This window comes from Prinia subflava, chromosome 17 (genome assembly GCF_021018805.1).
Source record: "Prinia subflava isolate CZ2003 ecotype Zambia chromosome 17, Cam_Psub_1.2, whole genome shotgun sequence".
NCBI classification, from domain to species: domain Eukaryota; kingdom Metazoa; phylum Chordata; class Aves; order Passeriformes; family Cisticolidae; genus Prinia; species Prinia subflava.
Window position 1 is genome coordinate 10,491,682 of NC_086263.1, and position 27,620 is coordinate 10,519,301.

Below are 27,620 nucleotides of genomic sequence, written 5' to 3' on the forward strand. Positions count from 1 at the left end.
TTCCCAAGGAACCTCTTCAGGTTCTGCTGCAGACATCAAATTAAAAATAACTGTCTGCTTGAATAAAAATCTGTCTAGTTAATGTCAGATCCAAGGTTTCTGTTATGTCCGTGGAAGATGGGAGTAAGTCAGCACAGAGGATGTTTCAAGGTTATTTCAGGAGAGGGTTTCATGTTTGGATCTGCTATGTCTTAGTTCTAGAGAGCTGTGCAGGGGGATATAAGGGATGTAAAGCACCTTGGGGTGTTAGTAAATCCTCCTCCCACTCTACTTTCTGAATAACATGGTATTTTCAAGAGGCAGAGAAGTGGGTACCATGTGTGGGACATGGGCATGGGCCATGTGAAAAGTGGCTGCAGAGTGGTTTTTGTAGAGGGAAGCACCTTAAGCACTGAAGCAACTTGGGAGTTTGTTTCATGATGTGTCATCAGGTTCAAAAAATACTGATATTTCCATTGTCTGGATTGCACTGTGGATTTGGTGCCTGTTTTTGAAGGGTTTAGGGCAATCCATTTCATGATTTTCATAGGAGGGTGTGCTACCACTTAATACATTATGACAGCACGAAAAATATGTTCAAACAAGCCTGAGCCTGCAGAACAGCTGTACTTACTCCCAAGTGGAAAATACCCACAGCCACTGCTGGGGGGGGGCAGGGAGCACAGGGGACAGGAGAGGGAGCAGGGGCTGGGCTGGGGCAGGGCTGAGAACCAGCCCTCAGCTAGGTCTGATTTTCTGGAGCAAGCTTTTCTCAGAAAGGAATAGCCGTGGTTCCTTTCCAAGAGTCCGGGAGATAAAAAGCAGATGGCATTGATTAGCTAATTAGGAATATTTTCTGCACCTCATCAGCTATGCTTGATGAGCGTAAAGTTTGTGAAATCTTGGGGTGAGGATTGGTTGAAGAAATCAACTCTTTTAAAATCTGGAGGAGAAGGAAGGTTACACAAAAGTGTGATTTTATGTCCAGCAGAAATAGGTTGATCTTTTTCCTTTAAATTCATATTCAGGGCTCATTCTTTTATTTTTAGGATAATATGCACAATGAGGTTGCAGCTCTCCTAACTCTTGTCTTGACTGCTTAGTGCATTGTGTGATGTGCCAGAGGTTCTGCTCTCCCCTATTCCTCTTTGTGAGTGTACTCCTTGCCCTTTTGCATTTCTCATGGAGACAAAGCAGACCACTATTTTTTATTTTATGCCAGACTTGCTTTCAGCTTGTGTCCTTGTGAACCCTCTGTGGCCACAGCAGCTCCCTAGCAGGACTTGTGCCAAGTGTTGGCCACCTCTGTGACCACTGCAGTGGCCAGGGCTGCTTTGCCAGAGCATCACTGGGGTGTTTAAGGCCACTCTGACCTTGAGTTCTCTTGGACACAAGACAAATACCTTGATGTTGTTCATTGTTTAGGGCAAGATGGAGTACCTTGCCAAGATGCTCATATAAAAAGGAATGTCTGAGAAGGGATATCAGGCTTTTAAACCCTGCTGGGTGCACAGCAAAGTCTTCACACAGCCCAAACCCACAAGACTTACCTGGTTTCTCCAGCAACTTGGAGAGCCCTGGGTGGGTCTGTGGGCAGACACCAGCTCTGGTGGTCACAGTGGTGGGTGGGCACAGCTTCAGGTCCCCAACAAACCCAAAATTAGGACTTCAGTGGGGGTTTGAGCTCTGCACCAGCACCACCCCAAAGCCCTCACACACCAAGGTCCCTGTGCAGAAGCTGTGCTTTAATTGCCAGCAGGCAGCACGGGTGACACATGAGCTGTCAGCTGGGCCACCTGTGACAGCGGGAGTGAGGAAGAGCTTTGTTTTCCTCTTCTGGAGAGCTGTCCTCCCTTGCAGATGCTCTGCAGGCAGCTTTGCTGGGCTTATTTCCCTCTGAGGACTTTAAAACAGGTTGAGGTAGGGACCCAAACGTTGCAGTGGTTGGGTGCTTGAGCTGTGCTCCTTCCAAAAGGACTGGAAGTAGCCTGAAATGAGAGAAAGATTTGCTTCTCTCTTACACAGAGGTTTGTGTTTTCCATGTACTGTGGTGTGGAAGCTTAAGCCTTCCTATTTCCAGCCTTCCTATCGGAATGACATTTTTTATTGGTTCTTAAACTGAAGAAACAACAAATTTTGCACCCTCTCTCAGTCTTGCTAATGTTCTTTGAAACATGACAAGTGTCATGGCCATCAAACTGCAATGATCCCATTCCTTCTGAAATGAGAAAAACATGTCACTTTTGGCTCTGAGTAATATAAAGGGAGAGGCATATTCTAGATGGGAGCTGCATGGCTGCCAAAGATGAAAGAAAAATGTTATTACTTTTGGAAATTTCATAATTACAGTTAATGATAATTTAATGAAATGACATTGTCTTCACCGCTATCGCTAATGAAATGTTTGAGAGTGATAAAACAGATCTTGTTAAATAGAGAGAGAGTTTTGAGTGGAACAGCTTTGTGACAGCACACTGCCTGCACAAGTCTTGAATTCCTACTTTTTGTTAGAGTAGTTTAGAAAAGAAGATCAAATGAAGGCTGCATGGCAAATAATGCACAAATGAGGTATTTAAAGGTCTTCCATTAAGCAAACAATACTGAACTCCTGAACAGCGTGCTGATGAGTGAACACTGCTCCTTAGGAATGCCAACCCTTCATTAAAACTCTTCTCTTGTTTTCCTTTGCAGGCAAACCAGAGAACAAGAAACCCCACCCGACTTTTTTTACTTCTCAGACTATGAGAGACATAATGCAGAAATAGCAGCATTTCATCTGGACAGGCAAGTAGAACGGATTTGCATTGAAAAAGAAGGGGAAATATTGTGATAAGTTGCTGCACTTGGCTGTTCCTGTAACTGAATTATTTTTTAAAAGGGGAAAGTGGGACAAAGGTGGACAAATGCCATGAATAAATGAAATGGCAGATGATGAAAGAATAAGTTAATAATTAGGAAATGAGACTTACTCTGGGAATGAGAAACCTGCCAATAAGTAATTCTCAAAAAGAAAGAGAAATTGTATTGAAGAGAAGCTGAAAAATTAGTTTCCCCTCTGATCTTGAAGTACAGATGGAGAGGCCCCATCTCCCAGGGAATGTGTCACGTTAGTGTGACACGAGGCTGGCTCACCCCAATTAGCTCCAGGGCACTGAGATCCAAAGGAGGCGTGGGGAATGGTGTGAGTATTCAGAGAGGAGTAACTGAGATGGGAGTTCTGGTGTCACAGCAAAAAGCTGGGACTGTCCCATATCAGGAGCAGATTTAGGCCATAATTTAGTGGGAAGGAGAGGGCACTGGTGGTCATCTCATGCTGCTGTTGCTGAAAATGTCCCAGCTCCAGAGTTAGTGCAGGTGATGGTGGATACCCCAAGACTGCCCAGATTAGGGGTGGGAATTACTAATTAGTGATTAACAGCATGTCTGGAAACAGTGGCATTTCACTGAAGTATCTTTCACACTGTAAAAAGCCAAGAAACATCCTTTCAAAAGCCCAGAGCTTTGTGGGCACAAATTATTTGGGGATTTGTGTAGCATTGCTGCCTTCTGGGATGATGGCTGGGATATGGGAATATGTCAGTGGGTGGCACAGGGTAGGTTTGCCAGTAAGAGCCAATCCTGATCAGATCCTCCAAGGATCTTCTCTATTTTATTGTTGTTGACCTTGGTGTTGATCCCCTCTGCTTTATATTTGATATTGCTGTTTTAAGCAGATGGTGCAGGGGAAAAAAACATCAGTGGAGTTCCTATGGGGGGTGTGTTAAATATCCACACAGTAAGCAGGAAAATCAGTTGCTACTCAATGTAGAGAATCTGAACAGCAGACAGTGGATATAAAAATCCTGCCTATGGGGAAACTTTGTATGGGGTCTTTGCTCTCTTACTGTATCTAATAGCAGCGCTTCATAGGGAGGTTTTTATGATCTATTAAGCAGGGGACTTTGGGGTAGGGAGAGGCTCTTTTCCCAGCCTTTGCCCGTGGGAAGATTTTTGGTCTCAGGGAGATTGTTTAGGTTGGTATAAGGGTATTAAAACAGAGAGGAGCAGGAGGAAATAAATCAAACACATACTAAGGCTGTCAGAAAAAGAATTACATGATGTTTATGGAAGAAAGAGGCTGAAATCCCATTCCCCGAGTCACTTAAAAAACTGGCGGGCAAAATGCGTGTCATAACAATCATGAAGTAAAAAAAATTATTTTTTTTCCTGCCTCTGGTTTTTGGAATCGTATGTGTCTTCATTTTTCTCATGGAACAATACCCTCCATACTTTCCTTGTATTTTACTCCACACTGCGTAGGCAATGCAGAGCTCATCACATCCAGGACATATTTTGTAATACATTACACGAGGAATTACCCAGCTGAAAGCTGATGGGCTTTATACTCCTCAAAGACCACGGATAAATGTGCCTTCAGAGTGTGATGAAGCCTCCTGAAGCCTGTGGCTCTGTTCCATTTTAATCCCTTGCACAAACGATGTCGTGTCCCCTCCTGCAGGATCCTGGATTTCCGGCGCGTGCCCCCGGTGGCGGGCAGGCTGGTTAACATGACCAGGGAAATTCGAGATGTTACCCGGGACAAGAAGCTGTGGAGAACGTTTTTCATCTCACCAGGTAGCCCTGGAAATAACACTCCATTCCTTCTATCCTGCTGAACACGTACTTAAGGAAACGATGTGTAGATTGCTTAATTGCTCAGATATTTCTAATAAAACTGTCTTCTAGACCTTTGAATGAAAATAAATGTGGAGACATAGCTTACAAAGAAGACTTTATTGTTTTGAGTTGAGTGCCTTTTCCCCTTGACAAATTATCTGCAGAGAGAGGCTTTTATGTTCGCCAAAGCAATGTATTCAACAAATGTTTTATGTAGAATAATTTCTAAGGCAATTTTTTCTGGTGCTCTCAGTTTACCCAAAACCTTATTACCCAGCCCATTAGTAATTCAGGGTTTTTTTCCCACTGCAATGTGATCTGTCACTTCTGTTGGTCAGGTGCATTTATTTCTGGGTTTGACTGGAGGACCAAACCTAATTTCTCAGAGCCATTCAGGTTTTATTACAATAGGAGTTTGGACAAAACATCAGGAAATAGATGTGTAATAAATCCTGCTTCCAGCTCAAATTCTCTGTTGGGCTGAAAGCGACCTGAATTGTTCCCAGTTCCTCACTCTTGCTTGGAGGGCTGACCCAGAAGTTGATACCACTCTCTCTTACCCTTCAGTCTTTCACAACATTTTGTGGATCTAGTCAAGAATGGAGGTCCCCAGGGTGGGAATTTTACAAGCACAGGATAAAACCCTGTCCTGCTCACCAGAATGTACAGCTGGAATAGAAAAATGGGCAAAAGATGGGAAAAACTGGCAGCATCTCTGTTTACCTTCTGGGATGCTCAGGTGGAGAAATTAAGGCTCTGAGTTAAGGCACAGAAATAATGTTTAAGTTTGTTCTTACATATAGAATTTATAGGTTATAGGTTCAATTTAAAGCACAGTGCCGTGTTTCAGTAGCTTAGCTCATATTGTTTCATCTGTGTGCAAGTGTGCTTTGCTGGGACTTGTGTAAGAGGAATCTGGAGCAGAAACCTCTGGAGAGCTCTCCCTTGCTCTGTGTGTGATTGGCCAGAAGCTGTTTATCCCACATCCCTAAAGTCGAGATCCAAAGACTTAATTACAGTTTGTCCCAATGTAACTGTAATTATTGCTGTTAGCTAGGAACCAGAGCCCTGTCATTGCCAAGCTTTTGCTCTTAAAATCTTTATCACACTTTTCTGATCCCCAATAAAGTCATTATTACGGCTGTTATTTTTAGCTTCGTATTTATGTTCAGCTCTGCAGGACACAGTTGAGCAGACAGTTATTTATTCCAGGAGCTTCGCTTGTAAAATACGTTACATAATTGCAGAAGGTTTCATTTTTCCCAGCATTATGAGCACTCAATTTTACATGCACAGTTATGATGACAATACATGTTCACCAAGCCTGGTGGACACACGTTTCTGCATTTGCCTTAGTTGCTTTCCCTCCCTCTTTGTCTCTGTTGTTTTTTTTTTTAGCTTGATTTTTGTAGGTAAATATGTGGAAAAAACGACAAAAAAATCTTTTCACTGTGCACACGGTGCTTTGGCTCACTTTAAACACAAGCAATTTTATTCCTATTTTGACAAGTATGGATTAGTAGATTTGCTTGATTTTTAGTCTTCCTAGGTTCATGTTTCAAGACTTAGGGGTGAACTTGAATGATTTCTCAGAATTACAAAAGAGTTCTCAAGTACTGAGAAGCTTACAGCAGCCAGAGCAGGGAAATACAGAGTTAAGGCTGCCAGTTCAGATGAAGATCTTTATCTTGCCATTATGAAATTTCAGACATCCAAACATAATCCTTTATTCAAATTTATTTAGAGGTCTCAGATAAATTCAATTAAAATATTTGATTAGCTATGAATCAGGCTTTTCTGGAGAATAAAATGCTTAAGCAATTAATTTTTCTTTCCATTTTACATTTCCTGAATCAATATACTTTGGTTAAATCATGTTGGCTACTTGTCAAAGTTCTTCCCTACAAGTCCCCAGTTTAATTAGTTCAGATTCTCATTAACATATGCCCAACCTCTGTCTTGTATTTCATACTGACCTTAAAAGGCAGACATTAATTAATGCCTAATGGAAAAATAACAAAGATCCTAAATTAAGCTTTTAGAAGCAACTTCCACAAGCCCAGCAGGCAGCTCAGGCAGCAGATTGAGGGCAGGGAAGGAAGAGAAGAGGGAGGTGCTGGGGTGAGACTCATGGTCTGGGGGTGAGGATGAAGAGGGGCCAGGGAGCCTGGGGAAGGCTCAGGGGCTGACTTGCCCCTCTGGCAGATGAAGGGCAGCTGAGCCAGCTGCCTGCAAAGGTGAGAAATTGAGGTGTGACCTCTTGGTGCGCTCACAAACCAGGCTGGGCACCAGCACAAGCCTAGAGAGGACCCTCTGGAGTCCCTTCCAGGTGCCTCTGTCACTGCAGCTCCATCCCCAGCAGTGCTCAGTGACAATTACTGGTCCTGGGGACCAAATATCCCTCCCCACACACATACACAGCTCTGAAAACCAAACGAGCACTATTTTGTGAAATTGATTTTACAGGGAGATGCTCCCCTCGGGCTGGGGTTTGCACCCTCAGAGGGTGATTATTGATGAGACTCATCAACCACAGGATCATGGAATAAACTGACTTGGAAGGGGCCCATCAGGCTCATCAATTCCAGCTCCTGGCCCTGCACAGGACTCCCCAAGGATCCCACCAGGAGCATTGTCCAAGCAAGTGTTACCCCCCAGAGCAGTGTGGGGATGGGTTGGAGGAAACCTCACTGCATTTCCACTCCTGGGCCACCTCCCTTGTCCCATCAGGCAAGAAATCAGGGCCAGGGGCAGCCTCAGAGCACAGTGCTGAGCAGCACCCCTGCTCCCATGGAGAAGTGACAATGGCTGTGAGCAGGCAGGTCAGTGGATGCATTAGGCTGCACTCAGAGAGAAAGCAGATTGCAGGGAAGTGCACTTTCAGGCAGTTTGGACTTAAACATGAGGAATGGAATTAGGTCAGTAATTATTTAAATTAATTTTACATCCTTTGCAGCAGGGCAGACTGCAGTAGCCCTGCTACTCTTACAAATGAATGGTAATTTGCTAGGAAAAAAGAGACATATTAATGATGTCAGCCTTCATTTTGGAAGTAATTGAGGCAGCAGCTTAAAGAAATCAATGTTACACAGCAAGTAAGCACTATGTTTTTGTTCATATTAACCAATTCCAAGGGATTATGGATTTTTTTCCCTCTCAGCATACAATAGCAGTTCTGAATTACCTATTATTTCGAGCAGGTAAATGAAAGAACTTTTCATGCATTGCTGTAGTAAATATTCAGGATTTTTTCCAGTACTCCAATTGCACAGGCTTGCTAAATGTCCTCTATTAACAGTCATGCAAAGCTGAATAAAAGAGTTGCTCTGCCAAGCAATTTGCTTTAAGGTGTCCCCCCTTGTTCCTTTTCTTCCTGAGGAGAATTATTGTTCAGCTATCAGGAGGATGCAGAGAATGTGCAGATGAGTACACAGACGCTCTGGTTCTTAATTGTAATTAGTTGGAATTTCCATCACCAGACCATGATTTTTGCCTGTATTTCATTAGGAATCGCATCCATTCCTCCTCAGATAATGAAAATCAGACACTGCAACGAGGGGTTCTCTTGCCTTTCTGGTGCTTTGGGGAAACAGTTTTGGTTTCTAGCAAAGGAGGGTTTTGCATGTTGCAAATGCACAGCATTGGAACATTCCAGCATGTATAAACATCCCTCCCTGTCGGGTTTGCCAGCACTGCTGCTGTTCCCATTCCTGCCCACCCTGCAGGAGCACAGATTCCTGGCTGTTGCTCCTTTTGCAGGTGTATTTATGCAGAAACACCTTTATCTGGTGAGAGGAACATATGGTTTGGGCAATTTTAATGAGAGGAGAAGGGCTGTGCTCCAGTAGGGAGCTCATCTCCCCTTTCTCTTTGTTTTCAGACAGCCAAACCCTGCTCTCAGCGTGGGATTGCCATGAAGAGCTGGGCTTGTGTCTCTAGCTGGAATTTCACCCTCAGCCTGCTGTGCAGAATGTGGGTCACCTACTTAGGTTTCAAAGAGCCTTGCTACAGCACCTTGAAGCCTTAAATGAGAGCTGTGGTTTTCTATATTTGGTGCCTTTTTCCCCCTACATTTTTAAGAAACCTCAAAAATGAATGTTTCCCCAGATAATTCAGGCTGCTTCATCTTACTGCTGGTGTGTAAGGACTAGGGCAGACATAATAGGATGTCTATTCTGTACCAATCAAGGCAGTTAATTCCTTTAGCAGTAGCTTGAGATCCAGCATCCTTTCACCTCCACTGTCCCCAGAAGCTGAACAGGGGCTGTGGGGAGTGGGTACCTCAGGTCTGAGCCCATGGGGGGAATAACTGCTGGCAGAAAAAGATTTGCCATGGAATGTAACTTGTCAGTGAGAAATACACTTCGTGGTTTTGCTGCAAGTTCACTGTGTTAATGACAGGACTCATCTTGCCATTGCTCAGGGCACGGGATGCTGGAGCAGGCTGGGGCTCCCTGGAGGATCAGCAGCTGGAGGGTCCTGGCAGGGATGAGAGGGGTGAGTGGCTGGCGTGGTGCAGGCAGCCCTGCAGCCCTGCACAGCCCTGCAGCAGCAAACAGCAGCACTGGCACAGCCCCCAGCTCTCCTCAAGGTTTACCTGGATACCAGAGAGTGATTACTGTCAAGTGATTAGCCCCAGTTGCTTTCGTTGACAATACAGAGCAGGGTTTCTTTGTTCCCCAAGCTGAATACAGAAGCAAACTATTAAACAGAGTATTTATCTTCCCACTGAGCAAAATGCTGTGTTTAGTACAACTCCTTTTTCTTGAAAGGTCAGATTTACATAGCAGAGCAGCAGAGGCTGTGATGGCGTGGGGGGCTTTTGCTGGGCCTTTTGCTCTTTACAAAACTGATCCAGCAGGAGATGAACGAGCACTGGCTGCCTGCTGCCAGGTGGAAGTCAGGTCATAGAAACCCTGGGAGATAACTTATCTCAGGCAGTCAGGATAAATCTGCATGGTTCCCTCCCTCCAGATGAGGGGGTGATGCTGAGACAACTGAATTAAGGCCCAAGCCCCACTGCAGCTTCAAATCAGCAGAAACAATTTTTGAGAGAGGATATTCTGCTTGGTAAAACACTTAAATTGCAAACCCAGAAGTACAGATATGTTGAGTGATCCCTTCCTTCCTTTCGTGATTTCTGTTCTTCCTTTTCCCTGCAGTACTTTTCTTTTCCTTGAGTAACTGGCAACAGGGTTTTTGGCCACAGAGTAAATATTTCTGGACTTAACCAGGATGTATTTAACCCTGTGAATATAAATATACAGTTTGGTTCCTGAGCATGGGTGGATGGGTGGCCCTCGTGAGTCAGTCACAGCAGAGTGAGGCAGAAAGGCTGTCTTAGAAAAAAGGAATCACAACTTCATGGATAAATCAGGTGACCATCAACAGAGAAAGCTGGGACAGATTGTCAAGCAGCAACACATCATCCTCATAGTGTGGTTATTTGGAATAATTCCATGGTTTAACAGATAATGCAGCTAATTAATCAAAAGCATCACAAGACCTTTTTGCTGTTGTGTGTTCCTCTACTTCTCCTTCCTCAAAGGCAGCTCCTTGCTCTGTTCCTCCCTCCCTCCTGTCAACCCCAGAGCTGTCCCCTGTCCCCCTGGTTCACCATCTCCCCCTGGCAGTGCCCCAGCCCCACTGGGCACTCTGCTGGGTGCAGGTTTGGGCTGGGGGATGTCACAGTGAGGTGCAGGGCTGGTTGCTGCAGGGCATCCCTGCCATGCAAACCCAGCACTCCCCTTCCTGTGGCAGGCAGAAAATCACCTCCTGCCACTCCCAGCCCTTCCTGCCTCATTTACACCAAGCCTGCCCAGAGGGAGAGGAGCTCAGAAACAATATTTGAATTTAGAGGCCTTGTGGGGGCTTAAGAAGCAATGTGACTTCCCAGCTTTGTGCATTACCATGAGGAAAGGGCACAGTCTTCCTCTAGTGACATTTTATGTGCATAAAGCAATGTCACAAGAGTTGTAGCACACTGGCAAGAGCAGCAGTGTGCTCCTGTTGCTGTTCACAGCCCGGTGTTGGTGGGCTTTGGGGATGAGCTGCTCTCTCTCACCTTCAGTGAATTCCCGTGGGTACGGTGTTCTTGTAAAGAGGTGGGTGTTCCTGTTGGTGCAGAAATATGTGGTGCCAGTTCTGGGGAGGTTTCAGGGTAACAAATGGCCCAAAACCTGCTGCAGATTCTTTTTCTGTGGTTGTTGGAGTAACGTGAGGTGTGGAGGAAGGAATTTGTGTTTGAGATGTGTGCTGACAGCGTTACGCCCGTGCTATTTCCACCTTCCACACACACCCCCACAGGACTCTTGATGGTAAATAATTCTCCTTGCAAAAGCTGCCAGTTCTTCTCATACCAGCAAGGAAATGAATGAAGTGTTCTCTGTTCTTAGAAGAAATGAGCCAAGATTTTGAGAAGTGACTTAATTTTGGGTGCATGCCACTTGTTCAGCTGTGGGATTTGGGGTTCCAGCCTGGGGCAGCAAATAGCTCCCAAGGAATGTATCAGTCTGGGAAAATGAAAGGAGAAAGGACAGGATTAAAAAAAGTGGTTTGGGGAATATAAATAGAGTGGAAATAGTCAGAAAGAGCTTAGCACAGGGTGTGATCCCAGCCACTGAAATCAATGTCTTTCTAGTGGTTTCAGTGGAGGAAAACTATGTGTGGTAACAGGGCTTTGGATTTATTTCTGCTCTTACACACATCAGTGCTTTTATAAATTCTCAATACTAATTTAAGGGTAGGCTTTAAAGCTCTTTTCCTTTCTTTGCCAGCCAACAACATCTGCTTCTACGGGGAATGCTCCTACTACTGCTCAACAGAGCACGCCCTGTGTGGGAAACCAGATCAGATCGAGGGCTCTCTGGCTGCCTTCCTGCCTGACCTGTCTCTAGCAAAGAGGAAAACCTGGAGGAACCCCTGGAGGCGCTCCTACCACAAGCGCAAGAAAGCAGAGTGAGTAGTGGTGAGCAAAGCTCACAGGGTGCCAGGGAAATGAGCCAGTCCTGCCTCAGGAGAGCAGCTGGGCTCTCCCAGCCCCTGGGAAAGGGACAGGGCACTTCATGGGTGCCCTGGAGCTCCAGTTTGTGGTGCTGAACTCAAAAGGACTTTCAGTGGCACAATTCCCTCGTGGGACAGACACCTCCAGGGGCACTGACAGGATGCAAGGGGACCTGTGTCAGTCCTGTCAGAGGGAGAAAGATTCACTGCTCTCAGCAGCCCTAAACAAGTCCCAGATGTTTGCACCGTATGACTGATGGTGCAGCTAGTCTCCTAAATCCTGAAGCTACTGGCCAGAGAGTTTTCAGTCTTGTAGTTTTCTTCCTTTTTCATCTTCCTTGCTTGCCTTCATTGCTGCCTCTACCTGACCCTGCCCTCAATCAAACGTGATACAAGTAGATCTTTGCAAAATAACATTTTCTGTCATTTTCAGTAAGCCCTGTATGTAACATAAAATATCAAAATATTGCCTTTTCCAGATGGGAAGTTGATCCAGATTATTGTGAAGAGGTTAAACAAACACCCCCATATGACAGTGGGACCAGGATTCTGGACATAATGGATATGACAGTTTTTGATTTCCTAATGGGTATGTTTCATCTCTTTCAAAAATTAAATGCAACATTTAATTAGAATAAGAAGCATTTCTTTCTGCACTGCTCTGCATAGCTCAGCAGTTTGCTAAAGCGTGGCTGAAGCTGCATTTACTGTATGTGCTGCTCTAGATGATTATGAGAAAATGCAGATTTACATGGTTATGTATCCCCATCAGTGCAGATTAAAGGAACAAAGATGTTCAGAAATGCAGAGTGGTGATGAATGCAGGTCAGGCCAGTCTCCTTCACAGCACTGAAGGGCTTCACAGTTTGCTTTAGTGAGTGCTTTACCCCTGTAATATATGGCTCCTGGATGCACATGCAAGGGCTGCTCACTGCTGGTGCTTTGTTTTCATCCTGCAGAAGTGTTTTCTGCTGCTTCTCTATAAAATGTCAGGGTGGGGGGGAAGAGACATTGCTTTGTCACAAAGACAGCTGTGGATTGCACAGGACTTTTTCTGTTTGTGTAGCCTGATCTCAATAAAATAATTATTTACAGCCAGGTAATAGGGACCCACTCCAAGCCTGATTCTCATTCTCGTATGAAACCCTTCCTGCTGCAGTGAATACACCTCTAAGTTGCCAGCCTATATCCTTGATCCTTGGGCACATGCCAGCATGGACACATCCTGTGCCATTGCCCCCACTGAGAGTCCTGCAATAGGCTGCAGCAGGAGAGGCCAGGTGACAGCTCAGGGCCATATGTGGCATCTATAAGTAGCTCAGGACCCCTGCCATGGAGACAAAATTCATAGTTTGGCAGCAGTGCTGTGCACATTGACCTTAAAAAGCAGCTTGCACAGGGAGAGCTGTGCAGCTGTGCAGATCAGCTCCATCCTGATCCATACCCTACAGCCATGATGCTGTCCTGGCTTCCCAGGGGCAAAGCTCTTACCAGAGGAAAACCAGGATGTTTGGTTGGGGTTCAGAAAGCTGAGTGCAGTATTAACAAAGTGATCAGGATTAACACCCCTGCTCAAAGCAGGCGTTTTCTCCTCCCTGAGCATGTGTCACATGTGCCATGTGTGCTCCACACATCCTTCTGACCCCAGGCTGCTGGAGGGTGGGAAGGTTGGCTTTGTCTCCTGATGAGCCTTTAGAGCTTGAGTACAAGAGCCACAGAGAACTTGAGAAGCAGCCAGAGGCTTAACAACCCTTCCAGGATCACAGACTTTGGGGCATCCACAGTAGGAGCAAATGAGCTCTGCAGGTTCTCTGCTTTCTCTGCTCTACCCATTGTTTTTGGGAGCACTGGGCTCTTGTATTGCCCTGACCTGCAGGCTCAAGCCAGAGTGAGAATGGTCTTTTTTCTTCTCTTTGTTCTGTAGGTAACATGGATCGACATCACTACGAAACCTTTGAGAAGTTTGGAAACGAAACTTTTATTATCCACTTAGATAATGGAAGAGGGTAAACACCTTTAATAATCTTTGTGGGGTTAAAGGGAAAAGAAGAAATCAGTCTTTAAAATAGCCTTTGTCACATTCTTGTTCTTATCTTTAAATAGGTTTGGAAAATATTCCCATGATGAACTTTCCATATTGGTGCCTTTAAACCAGTGCTGCAGGTATGTTTTCCCTCTGGAGGTGTTTCCTGGTTTGTACCACTGTTTCCACTGACAGGGCTGAAAATGTTCAAGTGAATTTTTCGTTGCACACTCGTTAGGAGTGTGACAGTGCCTGGTTCTTGTCATTTCAGGTCACAGAATAAGGCTCTTACACCGTTATTGTAGTTCTGGGTATAAGCCTTTAGCACTGTCGAGATCAACAGTGATGGAAAAAACTGATTTGCTGTCGCTGTAGGACATGAACAAAACACGAGAGACTCCAAATATTTCAGAAGGCAAAAGGCACAAAAAGGCTTTAATTGTCTAATTTTATAAGGTGTTCCGATATAGACTTAACAGGATTGGTGACCAGGACTGACACCTCCCCAATCCCATTGGTCAGACTAGAGAAACAGCCAAAATGTTTTTCTCTGAGAATCAGAAAGGCAAAACACCACCTGGAGAAAGATTGTTTTGGGGAAGGATAGCTGTTTTGCCAAGATTGTTTTGAGAAGAAGCCTTCTGGAGAAATTTTCCCTTGGAAAGAGAGTTAGCAGCTGCCAGCAGGGTAAAACCTTCCAGACCCCAAAATATCAGGCCCACAATTTACACTTTTTTTTTTTTTTTTCCTCTTAGAATCAGGAAGTCTACCTATCTGCGATTACAGCTGCTAGCCAAGGAGGAGTACAAACTGAGTCTCCTGATGAAGGAATCTTTGCTAAAAGATAAAATAGCCCCCATCCTCTACCAGCCCCACTTGGAGGCCATGGACAGGCGGCTGAGGATTGTCCTCAAGGCTGTCAGTGACTGCATAGAGAAGGATGGCTATGACAACGTGGTGGAAAATGACTTTAACACCGATGTGAACACTGTCACCACCGAGAGGTAGTGAAATGGCAAGACTACGTTTTTACCAGCTGACTCCAGAAGATTCAAAGGAGAAAAAGAAACAACAACAACAACAACAAAAGTCTTGCAAAAGACTGTGTATGCCACTTTGTGAATTCAGTGAATTCAGAAATGAAATATAATTGTTCCCAAAGTAGGTAAAGCGTAGACTCTGCAAAGGATTAGTTCATTAAGAAAAATAAGTCTAATGTGATGCTTTTCATTACTTCCTGAAGAGAGATTATGAAAAGATTCAGAAAATAATCAATCACTGACAGACAACAGTCTGATAGCAAAACACCTCCTGTCCTTTTTGTATAGAAAGGAGGCCTTTACTTAATATTTTGTATTTATATATGGTATATCGATGAAACCCCAGACCTACCTTCCAAATTTAACTAAGAGGGACAGCATAGTTTTGTGACTCACACTTTATTTGTGGTGACAGTCCACGTAGTATTTTGTGTTAACCCTTTAAGTGCTCTAATCCACTGTATCTTATTTAAATTGAATGCTTATTTTCCCCCCAGCTACTCAGCATTTAAAGGGTTAAGGCATTATGAACTTTTAAAGGCAAAAAATAATAATAATAATTATAATAATAATAATGATAATAAATACAGGGGTTACCAGAAGGGAATTTCACTAATTGTGCTTTGACAGGAATACTTGAATGTTGGTTTTACAAAGTGATGTAAAATGACAAGTTGTACTATTTGTCCATAAGGAGGTGGCAGCTCTTATCTTTCTAGACTATCATAGCTGAGCTGCTACTTTTCAATTTTGCTTTTGATAGTTTTGTGTAAATATATACATATATGGGTAAAAAGCTGCTTTCAGCAGCTCTAGGCTTACTTTTGCAGCATTTTTGTGGAATTGTTTGCAACGTGGTAAAAGTGCAATAAAGATATGCAAAATGTGTAGCCATCTGGTCGAAATGGATTCATTCATCTTGCTCAGAGCAAGGCTCTGTGCACCAGCCAAGTGTCCCAGAAGTTGTTTTATTTGTCATCCCCTTTTGTAGCAGCAGCAAACGGAGCTGGAGCAGGGAGTTGGTGATTAATACACACTGCAATGCCAGTGAGAGCCAGGGTGTAGAAAAGGGTTAATCTTTCCTATAAAAGCTTTGTTTTGACTGCCATTTCAGCATCCTTTCCTCTTGCAATTGCAGCTGGAGAAACTGTGGAGCAACACCTCTCAAAGATTACGCCTTGACACTCTGCCCAAAGGATTTAGAAACACCAGTGCCTCTGACTTGGGCTGCAAAAGCCCTTGCACAACTGAGGAAATCTCAGCCTGAATTAGCTGGAAACATGGCATTCTTATCCAAATAACCTTGAATCATGCTCAGCTGCATTCATTTAAGATCTGTGGAGACTTTCAGCCCAAAAGCAAGCTATAAATTGAGCACGTGGCTGTATTTGACTTGTGAAAACATGGTGTGGTACAGCAGGAATCCCCCATCACTCCTCTGGGTGAGGAGAGAATTTATTATGACAATGTTCATCAACACTATAATTCAAAGCTGCCACTTACTTCATTTGATGTCTTTTTTCCCAGGGATTCATAACCATATACTTTAAAAGCCAGGTAGACTAAAATGTAGGCATTTCAGCATATTAAAATTATGAATGGGAGAAAAAGCTGCTTTATGGGCTCATTCACTTCTTAGGTTGATATATTACCACTAAAAAACACGTCTTTTATATTTTATTGCCCATTTTGAATTCCCATGGCTCTCACATAAATGGCATACAAAGACAACAGAATATCTCAAATTGTATAACTGTGCATGAACTTGGAAAATTTCTGTTTTATCCCATGGCTTTTCTTCACTTTTGGAGACCCACCCATGGTGACGAGGATTCCTCTGCAACACAGCACTGGAACTGAGGATCAGATCAGTGAAGGTTTTGGCTCTTTTGAGGCTGGGGGTAGGTCAGGAGCTCCTGGCAGGGTGGTTGAAGCTGAAGGTCTCTGCAGCCTGGTGTTGTCAGGGATATGAACTTATTGTCCTGGATCTGGTTCTGGACTTCTACAAGCAAAATTAGTAGTGTTTTTATAGGTTAAGTGTTGCTTGGTATGGAATAAGCAGTGTTTGTATAGGGTTTAAAGAACTAAAGGTCGTTAATCCTTGCCACATTGTAAAGAGTTCTGAGGGCCTCCACTTTCCTTCTCCTGGACTTTGATGCTTCCCCTTGTAAGCTCTGTGCTACAGCTTTCTAGACTTATAAAAATTCCTCTCATTTCTAGTCTTAAATTAGGCATACAGAAGAGCTGAAGGAGAAGCTTTTCTTTGGCATGAGGCATTCACCTTGAGCACCTTGGAAGGATGGAGATGCTGGCTCACATTCTGGAGAGGTTTCCTTTCTCTGGTGCCTCTGAGGGGAAGCTGGGGAGCCCCCCGAGGGCAGGGGAAGGCTGAACTCACTGAAGGGTGCTCAGGAGATGGATGGCAAGAGCTGAGCCCAGAGCCCACCTGAGGGCAGGGTAGCTGAGGACACGGCTGATCTGGAGGATGATTAATTAAAAAGGCTGTGGAGTTACTTCTCAGTACCTACCAGGAAGCTCTGGAGTGTTTGCACTCCTGCTGCCAGGCAGCTGGAGCTTTAACTCATGTTCATTTTCAACGTTTTGGGGAAAGGAAAAGAGTTATTGCCTTGCTTTGCTGTTCTTTTATATGTGGGCAGGGGTGAATGGGCATGAGAGACAGGAAACTGGAGCCAGGGAGTGAACTTGTGACTCTGCCTTTCGGTTCTTGGGGTAACATAGCCCTGAGGATGGCTCTGCACAGCCCAGGGAGGGGCAAGCCCCACTTTTGGGGTGCATCTGCATTGCCCTGAGACACAGCTGGTCTGAATTCCCTGGGGAAACCTCGTGGGTTTACCTTTAGGCAAAGGATGTTGCCATGTGAGCCCTGTCATTGTGTGCTTGGTCAGTAATCCAGGAACTGAGGAGGATGGGTATGACGTGGACTAACGTCTCTTTAGGAGCCCTACATATTTACCAGATGAAAATACTGGCTCTAGGAAGATAAATAAATGTCAGAATTCAATTGGTTTGTCTCTGAATCTCAGAAGTGGGTGTAGCAGCAGGGCCCAGACAGTTAACACACTGAGAAGTCTGTGGTAGCCTGTCAGGGGCATAATGCGTTCAGCACAACAAATACAGTGCACACAATAAATAACAGATAAAAAGAGATAATATATTTCTAAAAGCACCTAATTACAGCGGTATCTGGCAGTTCAGAATAGCTTACCGTATTCTCCTGAGTAATTCAGGGGAGAGCCTCATTTGTTTTTGTGGTTTTTCTGTTACTTAAGCATCAGAGGGAAATTGCAGGCAAAAAGCTCTCATTGTTTGAAGCAGGTATCACTGTTGTGATCAGCAGAGCCCGTGATGTGTACACAAGCTGGAGGCCTGGAGCAGACTGCAGTGTAAGCAGCAGCAAGATGAGCTGTGTGGGAGGAGGGGAGCTGGGATTTCAGCCTGACTGCTGCCCTTGGGCACTGAACTGAAAATGAACTTGTCTGAAGTGGGCGGTACAGGGAGGAGCATCCAGAGGGTGTTCTGGTTCCATCTAGTGGGCCTCTACGTGTGTGGGTCCAAGGGGGACACCCTGCTCTGCACTGCAGCAGTGGCATTGTCCCCTTTGTCCCCTTTGTCCCCTTTGTCCCTTTGGGCCCACCTAATGACTGCCAGCAAGGGACCCCAGCCTGAAAGTGCTGAGTGTCCAGCTTGGAGCTGGACACACACTAGAGCATTGATAATTTGCATCCTGAGGGAGCAAACTTTTCTTCTAGCACTGAGTGTATAACCACAAAGTTCATTTTTCAGAAATTATTCCAGCTGTCAGTTGTTCCTGTGGACTTTCTTGCCCGTGGTTGTTTATCTGGGGCTTAATGGGCAGAAAAAATCGTGCACAAGGAAAATACTTTTGAAACTAAATTGGGTGTTTGGAGGAAATTTTGAGTGTTGTGACATGAGTTTTCACGTGGAATTTCAAGTTATTAGCACTTGGAAGCTGCCGGATTTCTTGAGAATAGTATTTTTATGCTAGAAATCTTCATAGGTAGCCTCCAGCCATAAGTCAGTCTGACCAGATCAAACTCAATTATCTGCTCCCTTCTACATTTGCATCAGTAAAGTACCACTTCAATGCTTTTGGGGGCTGGCTAGAAAAAAATTAAAAGCAATTCAATTTGGTGGGTCAAAAGACTTGAGAATTGAGGTCAGACAAGTTCTGGCCATGGCTGGAAATAAAGCATCAGCAAAAGGGAGGCTGTGGATTTGGCAGTACCATTTCCTCTTCCTCCAATGCAAGGGCAGAGCAAAGATTTGTGTCTAGAGAAGAGCTGCTGGAATACCTCCTGCTCCACCTTTTTAGACATATTAAATACTTTTTAGGCTTTTCCATTTATGCAATTCTGATGTAACTGTGATGACCAGATAAGGGGTTTTGAGCAGGATGGGGGGGATGCTCACATTTGTATCCATTCTTCTCTGTGAGGATTTAGGTGCTGGGGGATCAGCTCCTCTCTTTCAAATGACCTTACTGCACAATCATCCCCATCCCCTGTCACAAGTAACTCATGTTATGCGTTGACTCTTGCTCAGGTGTGGGCCCAAACCCAGCAGCTTGCAGATGGAATTGGCAGCTGGAGCCAAAGCAGAACATCTCAGAACTGGAGATGTCAGATCAGAGCACTCTCCACTTCTGTGAATGTGGGAATCTGGGTCACGTTGTGCCTTGGCCACAGTAATGAATTGCATTAGGATCTCATCATAAATTCCCCTGACACTGCTGGAAAGGTGCTGGCTGACAGACACATGCACAAAACCGCCTACAGCACGTGCTGCTTGACCTTGACATAACTTTAAAACACATCCAGGGGGACTTAACACAAACAGTTTAAAATCCCAGCCCCCCAGCTGCTGGGGCTGTGCTGGCACCAGCCTTGTGTCACTCAGAGTGGTGCTGGAGCCTGCTGGAACACGGTGACCCCTACACCCACCTGGGCGCCTGCAGAAGGTGCCATAAATCAAGGCAGGACAACAATCTGCCTGCACCTTCTGAATCCTCATGCACACATCAGTGAGGAATGAGAGCTAAAGCTGTGAGCAAAGTGTAAGGAATGCAGCTGAGGAAGCTGGGGGAAAGAAACCACCCAAAAATGACAGAGGCAAGCTGATGGTCAAATCCAGTCTTGTAGACACCAATGCCTAAGCCAGGAGCAGCTCTGATCACAGGCTGAGCTTTGGAGATGGAGGACAAATCTGATTTGTAAACCAAACAAAACTATCCAAAACTGCAAAGTGCTTTCCTCGTAGCTTTTCCTGGTAGTCCTTCACCATAACAATTTATGTACCAGGAATCTTTGCCACAGGCAGCATTTATAAGTAGCAATGATGAAAGGCATTTCTGGTTTGTCCATTGAGTGAAGTTTGCATTGTTTTCTGGATGAAATCAGAACCCTTTCTGCTGATTTTTAAGCAACTCCTTCCTAATCAGTGAAGTCAGTGAGAGTTTTACAGAATTTAGGTGCATTATCTTCTTTCACTACCCCATTTACAGATGAATGGTCTCTCTGATGTTCCCATGGCTTTCTTAGTTATAAGCTTTAATAATTTATTGTTATTGTTTATCTTTTCTCTCTGTTTCTAGATGTTTGCTTCACTGATTTGCACTGGATTTCCATTTTTAATGGTTGTGGTTTTTTGCCTGAATAAACACCAACATTCATTATTTATAACTTGAGGCATCTATAGGCAACTCTTTGCATTGTAATTAGGGCTTTCCTTAAATGCTAGAAGTGAACTTTAGTCTCTAGTTTTGCAGCAAGTTTCCTTACATTGGTTGTGCCTTCAGAGCCCTCACTTTGTGACATGTCTGGTAGAAATAAAAGTTAGTGTGATAATCCCTGGAAGTGTTCCAGGCCAGGTTGGATGGGACTGGAGGAACCAGGTCTACGGAATGTGATCTGGGAACGTTGAAATGAGATTATCTTGGACATCCCTTCCAACCCAAACGATTCCAGGATTCTGTAGTTGCTTTGAAACCACTTGTTCCTTCTTAAATTTATCGGGAGGGATTGTAAAAGTTGTTGGCACAAGCAACCCCCTTGTCTGGTGCAAGAAATAACCCAATCCCATTGATTCAGCACCTCCAGATCCTCCTGACTCCAGCTGTTATCTTGGCACTTGCACTGCCCTGGTGTTTAGAACTTCCAGCACTGCCCAGGCACCAGAGAGTTTGTGTGGGGTGTTCCCCCTGGCTCTTGCTGTCCTGGGGGCTCCAACAGCTGCTCAGAGCAGGGCAAGCCAGAGGAGCCTTCAGGTTTGATGCAGGGAGTGGAAGGAAGCTTTTCTTCCAGGGGAAGTTCAGATAAGGTTAGAAAACCTGTGTCATGGCTCATGTTTCAGTGATAGCCAAGCACTGGGACAGGCTGCCCAGGGCAGTGGCTGAGTCACCCTCCCTGGAGGGATTTAATGATGGGGCTCTGAGGGACAGGATTTGGTGGTGGACTTGGCAGTGCTGGATTAATGGCTGGGCTGGATGATCTTAGAGGTCTTTTCCAACCTAAACATCCCTATGATTCTGTAGCTCTAGTGGAAAAATTACTTTGGTAATGTTCAGGAGTTGTGTGGTCCCCACAGTGCATTTTTTCACCTCTTAAAGAGGCAATGGCAGAGCTGTCCCCTGGAGCCTGAAATTAGGAGTATTTTCCTGTTACAGGACCCAGTCTAGTGAAGTTAATGGAAACAATTTTCTTTTGATCCAACGTACAGCAGCTGCAGAGATACAGAGCTGCTCACCTGAGCTTCTGAGAAACTCCCTGGAAACAGAGATTTTAAAAATTACTAGTGGGGTTTTTTTTTGACCTAGTGGTGGTATATATGATTCCTGCTTGAGGAGTAATGACTTAGCTGTTTACAAGGGTTTCAGTTTTGCAACAGGAGAAAAACAGATACTCCCTACCAAGGGGGGAGGGTAAGAAATCAAAAGAAAAATATACAAACAACACCATCCTGTGCAGTCTCCAAACCAGCTGGCAGGCTGCTGCATATTTATGACAACATCTCCCACATCCTCACCTTTATTAGAGCATCCTACCTCAAGCCTGTGATGGTTTATTAGCATTTTGAGAGGTTCAGACACGTTTTTTGCCAGGTCTCCACACTTTGCACCCCAGACTGAATGATTCCAACATGGAGTGCTGACAATTTGCAGGGATGTTGCCTGCCTGACAGCATCCCACAGCAGCCTGAGAGTGCTTTGCAGACCCCTCTGTGCTAGAAATGGTGGTGAACTGACTGGTCAGACACAGACAACAAGCTTCTTATTCATTCATCAGCCTCCAAGCCCCTTTGCAGGAATTCAACCAAACCAGCACAGCATGGAGCTGTCGGTTGTCTGTGCACCTCCAGAGAAAAGCTGTAGGACACTGCTCTCCCACTGCCACAAAGGCTATGACAGCTGCCCAGGGTAATTCAGAACCCAAACAAGTTTCAGAAGTTATATAAAATAAGGAAACATGCCTAAATGGGAGCACTATTTAAATGAAGCCAGCAATGCACCGGTACCAGTGAGTTTTAAGGAGCAGCTCCTACTTCCACAGCTTCAGCATCAGCTTGGCACACGCTGCTCCCCTGTTCCAGGCACACGTGGGTGTCCAGCCTTGGCTGGGAGTGAAGGCAATGGAGGGACTGCAGCAATTATCCTGGGTATGAATCACACCTCACCAACGTCACTCAGAGGAAAATATCGTCTCTGTCAACCTGTTAGCAAGAGTGGTGGGACAAACACGTCAAAACCCAAGAGCTGGTGGTGTTTTTTCTGCAAAACTCTTAATCACAGCATTTGGAGGTGTTGGTGCACATCCTGCAGATGTGGAGCAGGCCTGTGGGAATTACTTGGGTCACTTACCATGGACATAAGTCCTGCTGCAGGAATATCCTGTAGGTGCTCTCCTCATGGGTTCCTAGCATCCGAATTACTCTGGGAAATAATATACTTTTAGAACTATCCGCTGGGTCATTAAAAGGGGAAATAAAAGCTCATTATTTGGTTCACTTGAGCAAGACAAGTTGCTTTCCTTTGGGGGAAGGATCATGCCCCAGCTCAGGGTACATCCTGGAGAGGAGGCTGGTGTGGGTTGTCCATGTCCACCACTGTGCTTTGGACTGGGCTCTGTCTGTGGAACCATGACATGGCAAAACAGATTTGGAAGTGCAGTGATGGCCCTTCCCTTGCTGCAGCATGGATCTGGGGGGACTGGATAAACTCCTCCCCTGCACTTCTCAAGGCATCTGTCCAAAAGCATTTTTCTCTCTCTTTCTCTTTTTCTTTCAGGGAAGGTACTATGGGGGAGCTGCATTTACTTCTTTCTCTGCAACATGTTCTAATTTATAGGATGAGATTTGTGATAATTGAGTTCAGAGCTGAATGCTGAGCCTTCTCCATATCCCCTGGGGTTTTCCTGGGAACAAGATGGATTGCCCAGTATGCTTCACACACACAAAAAAATGAATGAATAAATAAATACGTGAATAACAGCATGCCTCATTTTGCCTATATCTTAGCAAGAGGGAAAGCTAATTCTTTAAGTATCAGGAACGTGCACATTATGCAAAAATGACAGAGCAGATGCACATATTCAAAATAAGTATATTAAAAATCCCATTTTAGCTCCTAGAGGACAAGTGCGAGTGCAAAATTGGGTGCAATTATATTTCTCTTCCCACCTATGGTGTGTTCTCATTTGAATATGTATTTGTTTGAGCTGGTTGCATCTAGAAGCATGGAGTTTCCTGTGATTGAAAAAGCAAATTATTATCACTACCAGTTTGTGATACTTTACATCAGAGCCTGGCTCCAAGGTTGTCTGAAGTCACTACAAAGGCTCTTTTTGAGTCCAGCTGGTTTTGCATGCAGGCAAGGGCTGGTCTCTTGTGCAGCCAGTGCTGGGCATGTGTTAATAGCCACACAAAAGAGCAGAGGACACAATCCAGGAGGAGCTGTTCATCATAACTATCATTTAATCAAAATAAAATGATGAACTGATAATTGGATGCCCTTGTGATGCCTGCCCAGAGCCAGAGCCCTGGGTAGAGTCCCTTTCATACACACAAATAAATCAGACAAGGAGTCTGCTGTGGGCAAAGAGATTAATCTTTGGCATGAGCATGAACAACAGTGGAAATAAGTGTTGCTCACGAGGCCATTGCTCTGTGTCTGACTGCAGAAATACTCTTGGTGCTTGTCAGGGAAAGGAGCTGCTCTTTCCTACCTCTACAGTAACACTGAAATTGTTGAAGTTCTGCACGCCCAGATTTATGAAAAGGCTCTGATGGGGAAAACCTGCCTGGGTCTAAGGCAGCTGCTTTAATAATGTACACCCTTCCACTCCAGCAACATAAAGCAGAGGTGGAAATGTAAGACTGAGCCCAAACAAGGACAGGGACACTGGGAAAAGACCTGAAGAATGGACCCACCTAGGCAAGGAAGGTGGACAAAGCCTTCCATGGAGATTTGGCTGCAGGAGTTATCCTTCAGTACTTCATTCAACTGACAGTAAAAGGAGGATTTATCTCCCTAAATGTCAAATCCTACACTATCTGGAAAATCCTAACCTTTTTTTCAAACTTAATGTAGCTATGAGAAACAGGTCTTCAAAGACCAGAAGTCAGATGAACGGTAAGGAAAAGGGGGGAAAATTAACACAGGGGAAAAATTAACAAGAACAAGAAGGTGATGCTAAAACTGCTCATTAACAGAACTGTTTCCTGACATGTGGCCTTCCAATATTTTAGCTGAAAATGCTGTTCACTCCTGCCCAGCCTGCTCAGCTGTGGTGCCCTGGCAGTGATGTTGGGGTGTTTGGGCTCCCTCCTGTGCCGCCCTCTGATCTCACACCCAGCCCTGCGCCGGGCACTGGGCAATGTGTGGGGTTTGTATTTGTATTTGTATTTGAACTGACCCCATCACCCCCATCCCAGAGGAGCAGACAGAGCCTCAGAGGCAGCCCTGCCCTGCCAGGATCAAACCTGGCTTCCCACAGCCCCATCCTTCTGCCTGGCCTTGGAGAGCTCTGCCCCCTGCACGGATCAGCTCTGCTCTTGCAGAACAACTCTGCTGCCAGAGGAAGGGAGCTGCTGCCTGCCTAGTCCAGGGGCTGTGTAATTCATATCACCTGAAAATCTGCCTTTCAAGCTTTGCTGAGCCAGGATTAATTGCAGTTTGGGGTTGCAGGTTCCCTCTTGGCTCCGTTTGTTCAGTCACATATTATTTGTAATCTGAAGCCTGCGATTTTTTTGTCCCATTTCTTTTGCTGTACCAACAATAATTCTCTTACCTTTTCTCTCTCTCCCTCAAGCAAACAAGTTAATAACTACATTTGCTGTTAATTAGCCCTAAAATAAGTGCAGCTCCATAATTTGAGAGTTGGGATGTCTTTAATTTAATAAGAAGTGCAAAGTTAAAATAAAAAAGCAGACCAAACAAAATGTAGCATTTTGAATAATACAATATTCAGCATCCATGTCTCTAATTTTATATCTGAAATGAGTTTTGAAACCAGGGTGATGGGCACCAGTGAGACAGTACAGCAAGAATGCTGGTTAGTTATGTGAAGAGAAGAATCTCTGTCAGATTATTCTGGGGTTATCGTAAATATATCCAGCAATAACAGGAGACAAAATTAGCTGCAATTGTTAACAGAGAAACCTGTGTGGAATAGGAAGGAAAGAAAAAAAACCCCTGTGCTTCTGGAACTATTTTTATTTCATAAAGAAGACTTTTACAAGACCTTTCATCCTCACCATCATACAAGAAGAAGGTTGTCTGCTTTCCAAGGTTTAATGAGCAACACTTTTGAATGCTGCTGTGGACTTAGAGACCTTCTAATGAATATGGTGCCAGTGGAAAGCAGCCGTCGTCCAAACTGAAAGAAAATATGGCTTAAATAACAGAAAATCTAATGTTCATGGGAAATGAAAGAGCCCAGCCCTGTCACAGGACCAAGAGGCTGACACAGACTGCAACTTCAAGGTATTTAATTGGGGCTAGTTCTGCCCAAAAAGGTGCCTGATGGTTTGGGCCAGCCCTGTGCCTGGCTCCTGATGGGACTGCTGGGCCAAATCCTGCTCTGTCCTGGTTTGCACCCGGGCACAAATCCAGAGGGGAGAGATCAAGGTGGCAGAAATCTGAAACAGTCTGCTCTCCTTCACAAAGGGTGAAAGGGGGAGACAAGAGGGCAGCTGAAATAATTTTTTTCTAAAAGAAAATAAACCAAGATAGGGTTTTGGTTTTAGCTTTTTTTTGCAATCTGTTCTTTATTTCCTTAATTAGTTGAGACCAACAGCAGCAACACAAATAGAGAGTGTGGCATTTAGCTGAACAAAAAGCAAGATGGACTAAACTTTTAATTAGACCTCCTGTATGAAGACAAAAGGTATTTTCCAAAATAGCTAAATATTGTACATTTATCCATAATAAGGGCAGGATATTACCCCAGAGGATCATGAAGGTAAGAAGACATAGACAAGGAAAGAGGTTTTTTATAGCTGGGTTTTTTTAAGAGATTGTTAAAATTGTCACTAGGAATTTACTGAAAAAGACAAGTTTGTGGGCAGAAGAACCACAGAATGAGGGGAAAAATGCCACAGGAAGGAAGAAGAGTAATTCTAGGAGTAAACAGCTACTTTTAGAAAATACCATCTGTCCTGAATATGAAATTGCCATATACTATGACTCAAAAGATTTTTCCATTGAATTCCCAGCTTGGCCTTTGTTCAAAGCTGAAAATCTTAACTTGACTTAGATAAGGTCACATCCCATCATTAGTGCATCCCTTCATCTGGAGCCAAGGGTGACTGGGGAGGAAAATCTCCATTTCCAGAGTTCATCTCCACTGCTCCTGTGCTCTCATGGTGTCCCTGGGGTTTTTCACCTCCATTTGTCCACCCCTGGGAGCTGGCAGGACCTGCATCCCTTGGGAAGGTGGGGGTTGGCCTGGCCCCACCTGCTAATGCAGGGGGACAACACAGCAGCACGTAAACACCAGGAGTCATCTCACAGCACATGCTAAAAATAAGATATTGCCTACAGTCACAGCTGGCAGAACATGGACAAGAGGCAGAGAAGGAGTGACCTTTGCCTTTGTGTGGAACAGATCCTGGGATGTCCAAAATGCACAGAGAAATGGACTATTTTAGGTAATGGTAAGAAAAATACCTTAATAAGCAGCTTTACAAGCCGTTTGTATTCAATCTTCTAATTATCCACAAACACTGGAGGTGGGAAGTTGTCTTCTGAAATATGTTATTCTCCATCAAAGATTGTTTTCTTCAGGGTTTTCTGTGATATCAGTAGGAAATCAGAAAATGAGAGGGAAAACAATTAATAGATATAAACATCAATCAAGTTGGAAGACAGGCCTAATGGGTTTGATCCTTTGAGGGAAGGAGGCAGGCTTTCATCCCCACGTCCCAGGCATCTCTTAAAGGATGAAGAACAGAGCAGTGAAGAAAAAAAAACCCAGACCCATTTGAGAGTTACATGGGAACAAGCTTAGACAGAGATTGTCCCCAAATAGCCTCGTTAGGGACAGAGACTTTTGCCCTACATTTCCTTTGGGAAGGCTCCCCTTTGAATAACAAAACTGAGTGAGGGACAAAACCAAGCAGGAACAGAGAGTTGGGTCAATCAGTGGCAGTGTCTCACACCCTCCCAGAGCAGGAAGGGGATTGTCACTGTCCCACCCTCCCCATCTGGAGGGGCCCAAAGTGCTGATGCCTCTTGTCCCCCACCCCAGCCAGCACCAAAGGGAAGGGCAGGAGTGGCCTAGGAGGGGTGTGCCACATCAAAAGTCTCTTGTAGTTAATCCTGGCTTAACTCGGTTTTTATTAACGCCCTTTATCTGAACATGAGAGGGGACAATGGATCCCTAAGC

At 44.6% G+C, this 27,620-nt stretch overlaps 1 protein-coding gene across 2 annotated transcripts in view; it reads left to right on the forward strand.

The window, feature by feature from the left end:
- The window catches only part of FAM20C (FAM20C golgi associated secretory pathway kinase), a 57,615-nt gene extending 42,025 nt beyond the window's left edge, over positions 1 to 15,590 (forward strand). For both annotated transcript variants that reach the window (XM_063414084.1, XM_063414085.1), the window contains 7 exons: positions 2,671 to 2,763; positions 4,478 to 4,593; positions 11,412 to 11,592; positions 12,117 to 12,226; positions 13,562 to 13,643; positions 13,741 to 13,800; positions 14,416 to 15,590. In XM_063414084.1, coding sequence (XP_063270154.1) covers positions 2,671 to 2,763; positions 4,478 to 4,593; positions 11,412 to 11,592; positions 12,117 to 12,226; positions 13,562 to 13,643; positions 13,741 to 13,800; positions 14,416 to 14,668 — 895 coding nt within the window. In that variant the 3' untranslated portion in view covers positions 14,669 to 15,590. The remainder of the gene's footprint in view (positions 1 to 2,670; positions 2,764 to 4,477; positions 4,594 to 11,411; positions 11,593 to 12,116; positions 12,227 to 13,561; positions 13,644 to 13,740; positions 13,801 to 14,415) is intronic.
- Positions 15,591 to 27,620: the final 12,030 nt, after the last annotated feature.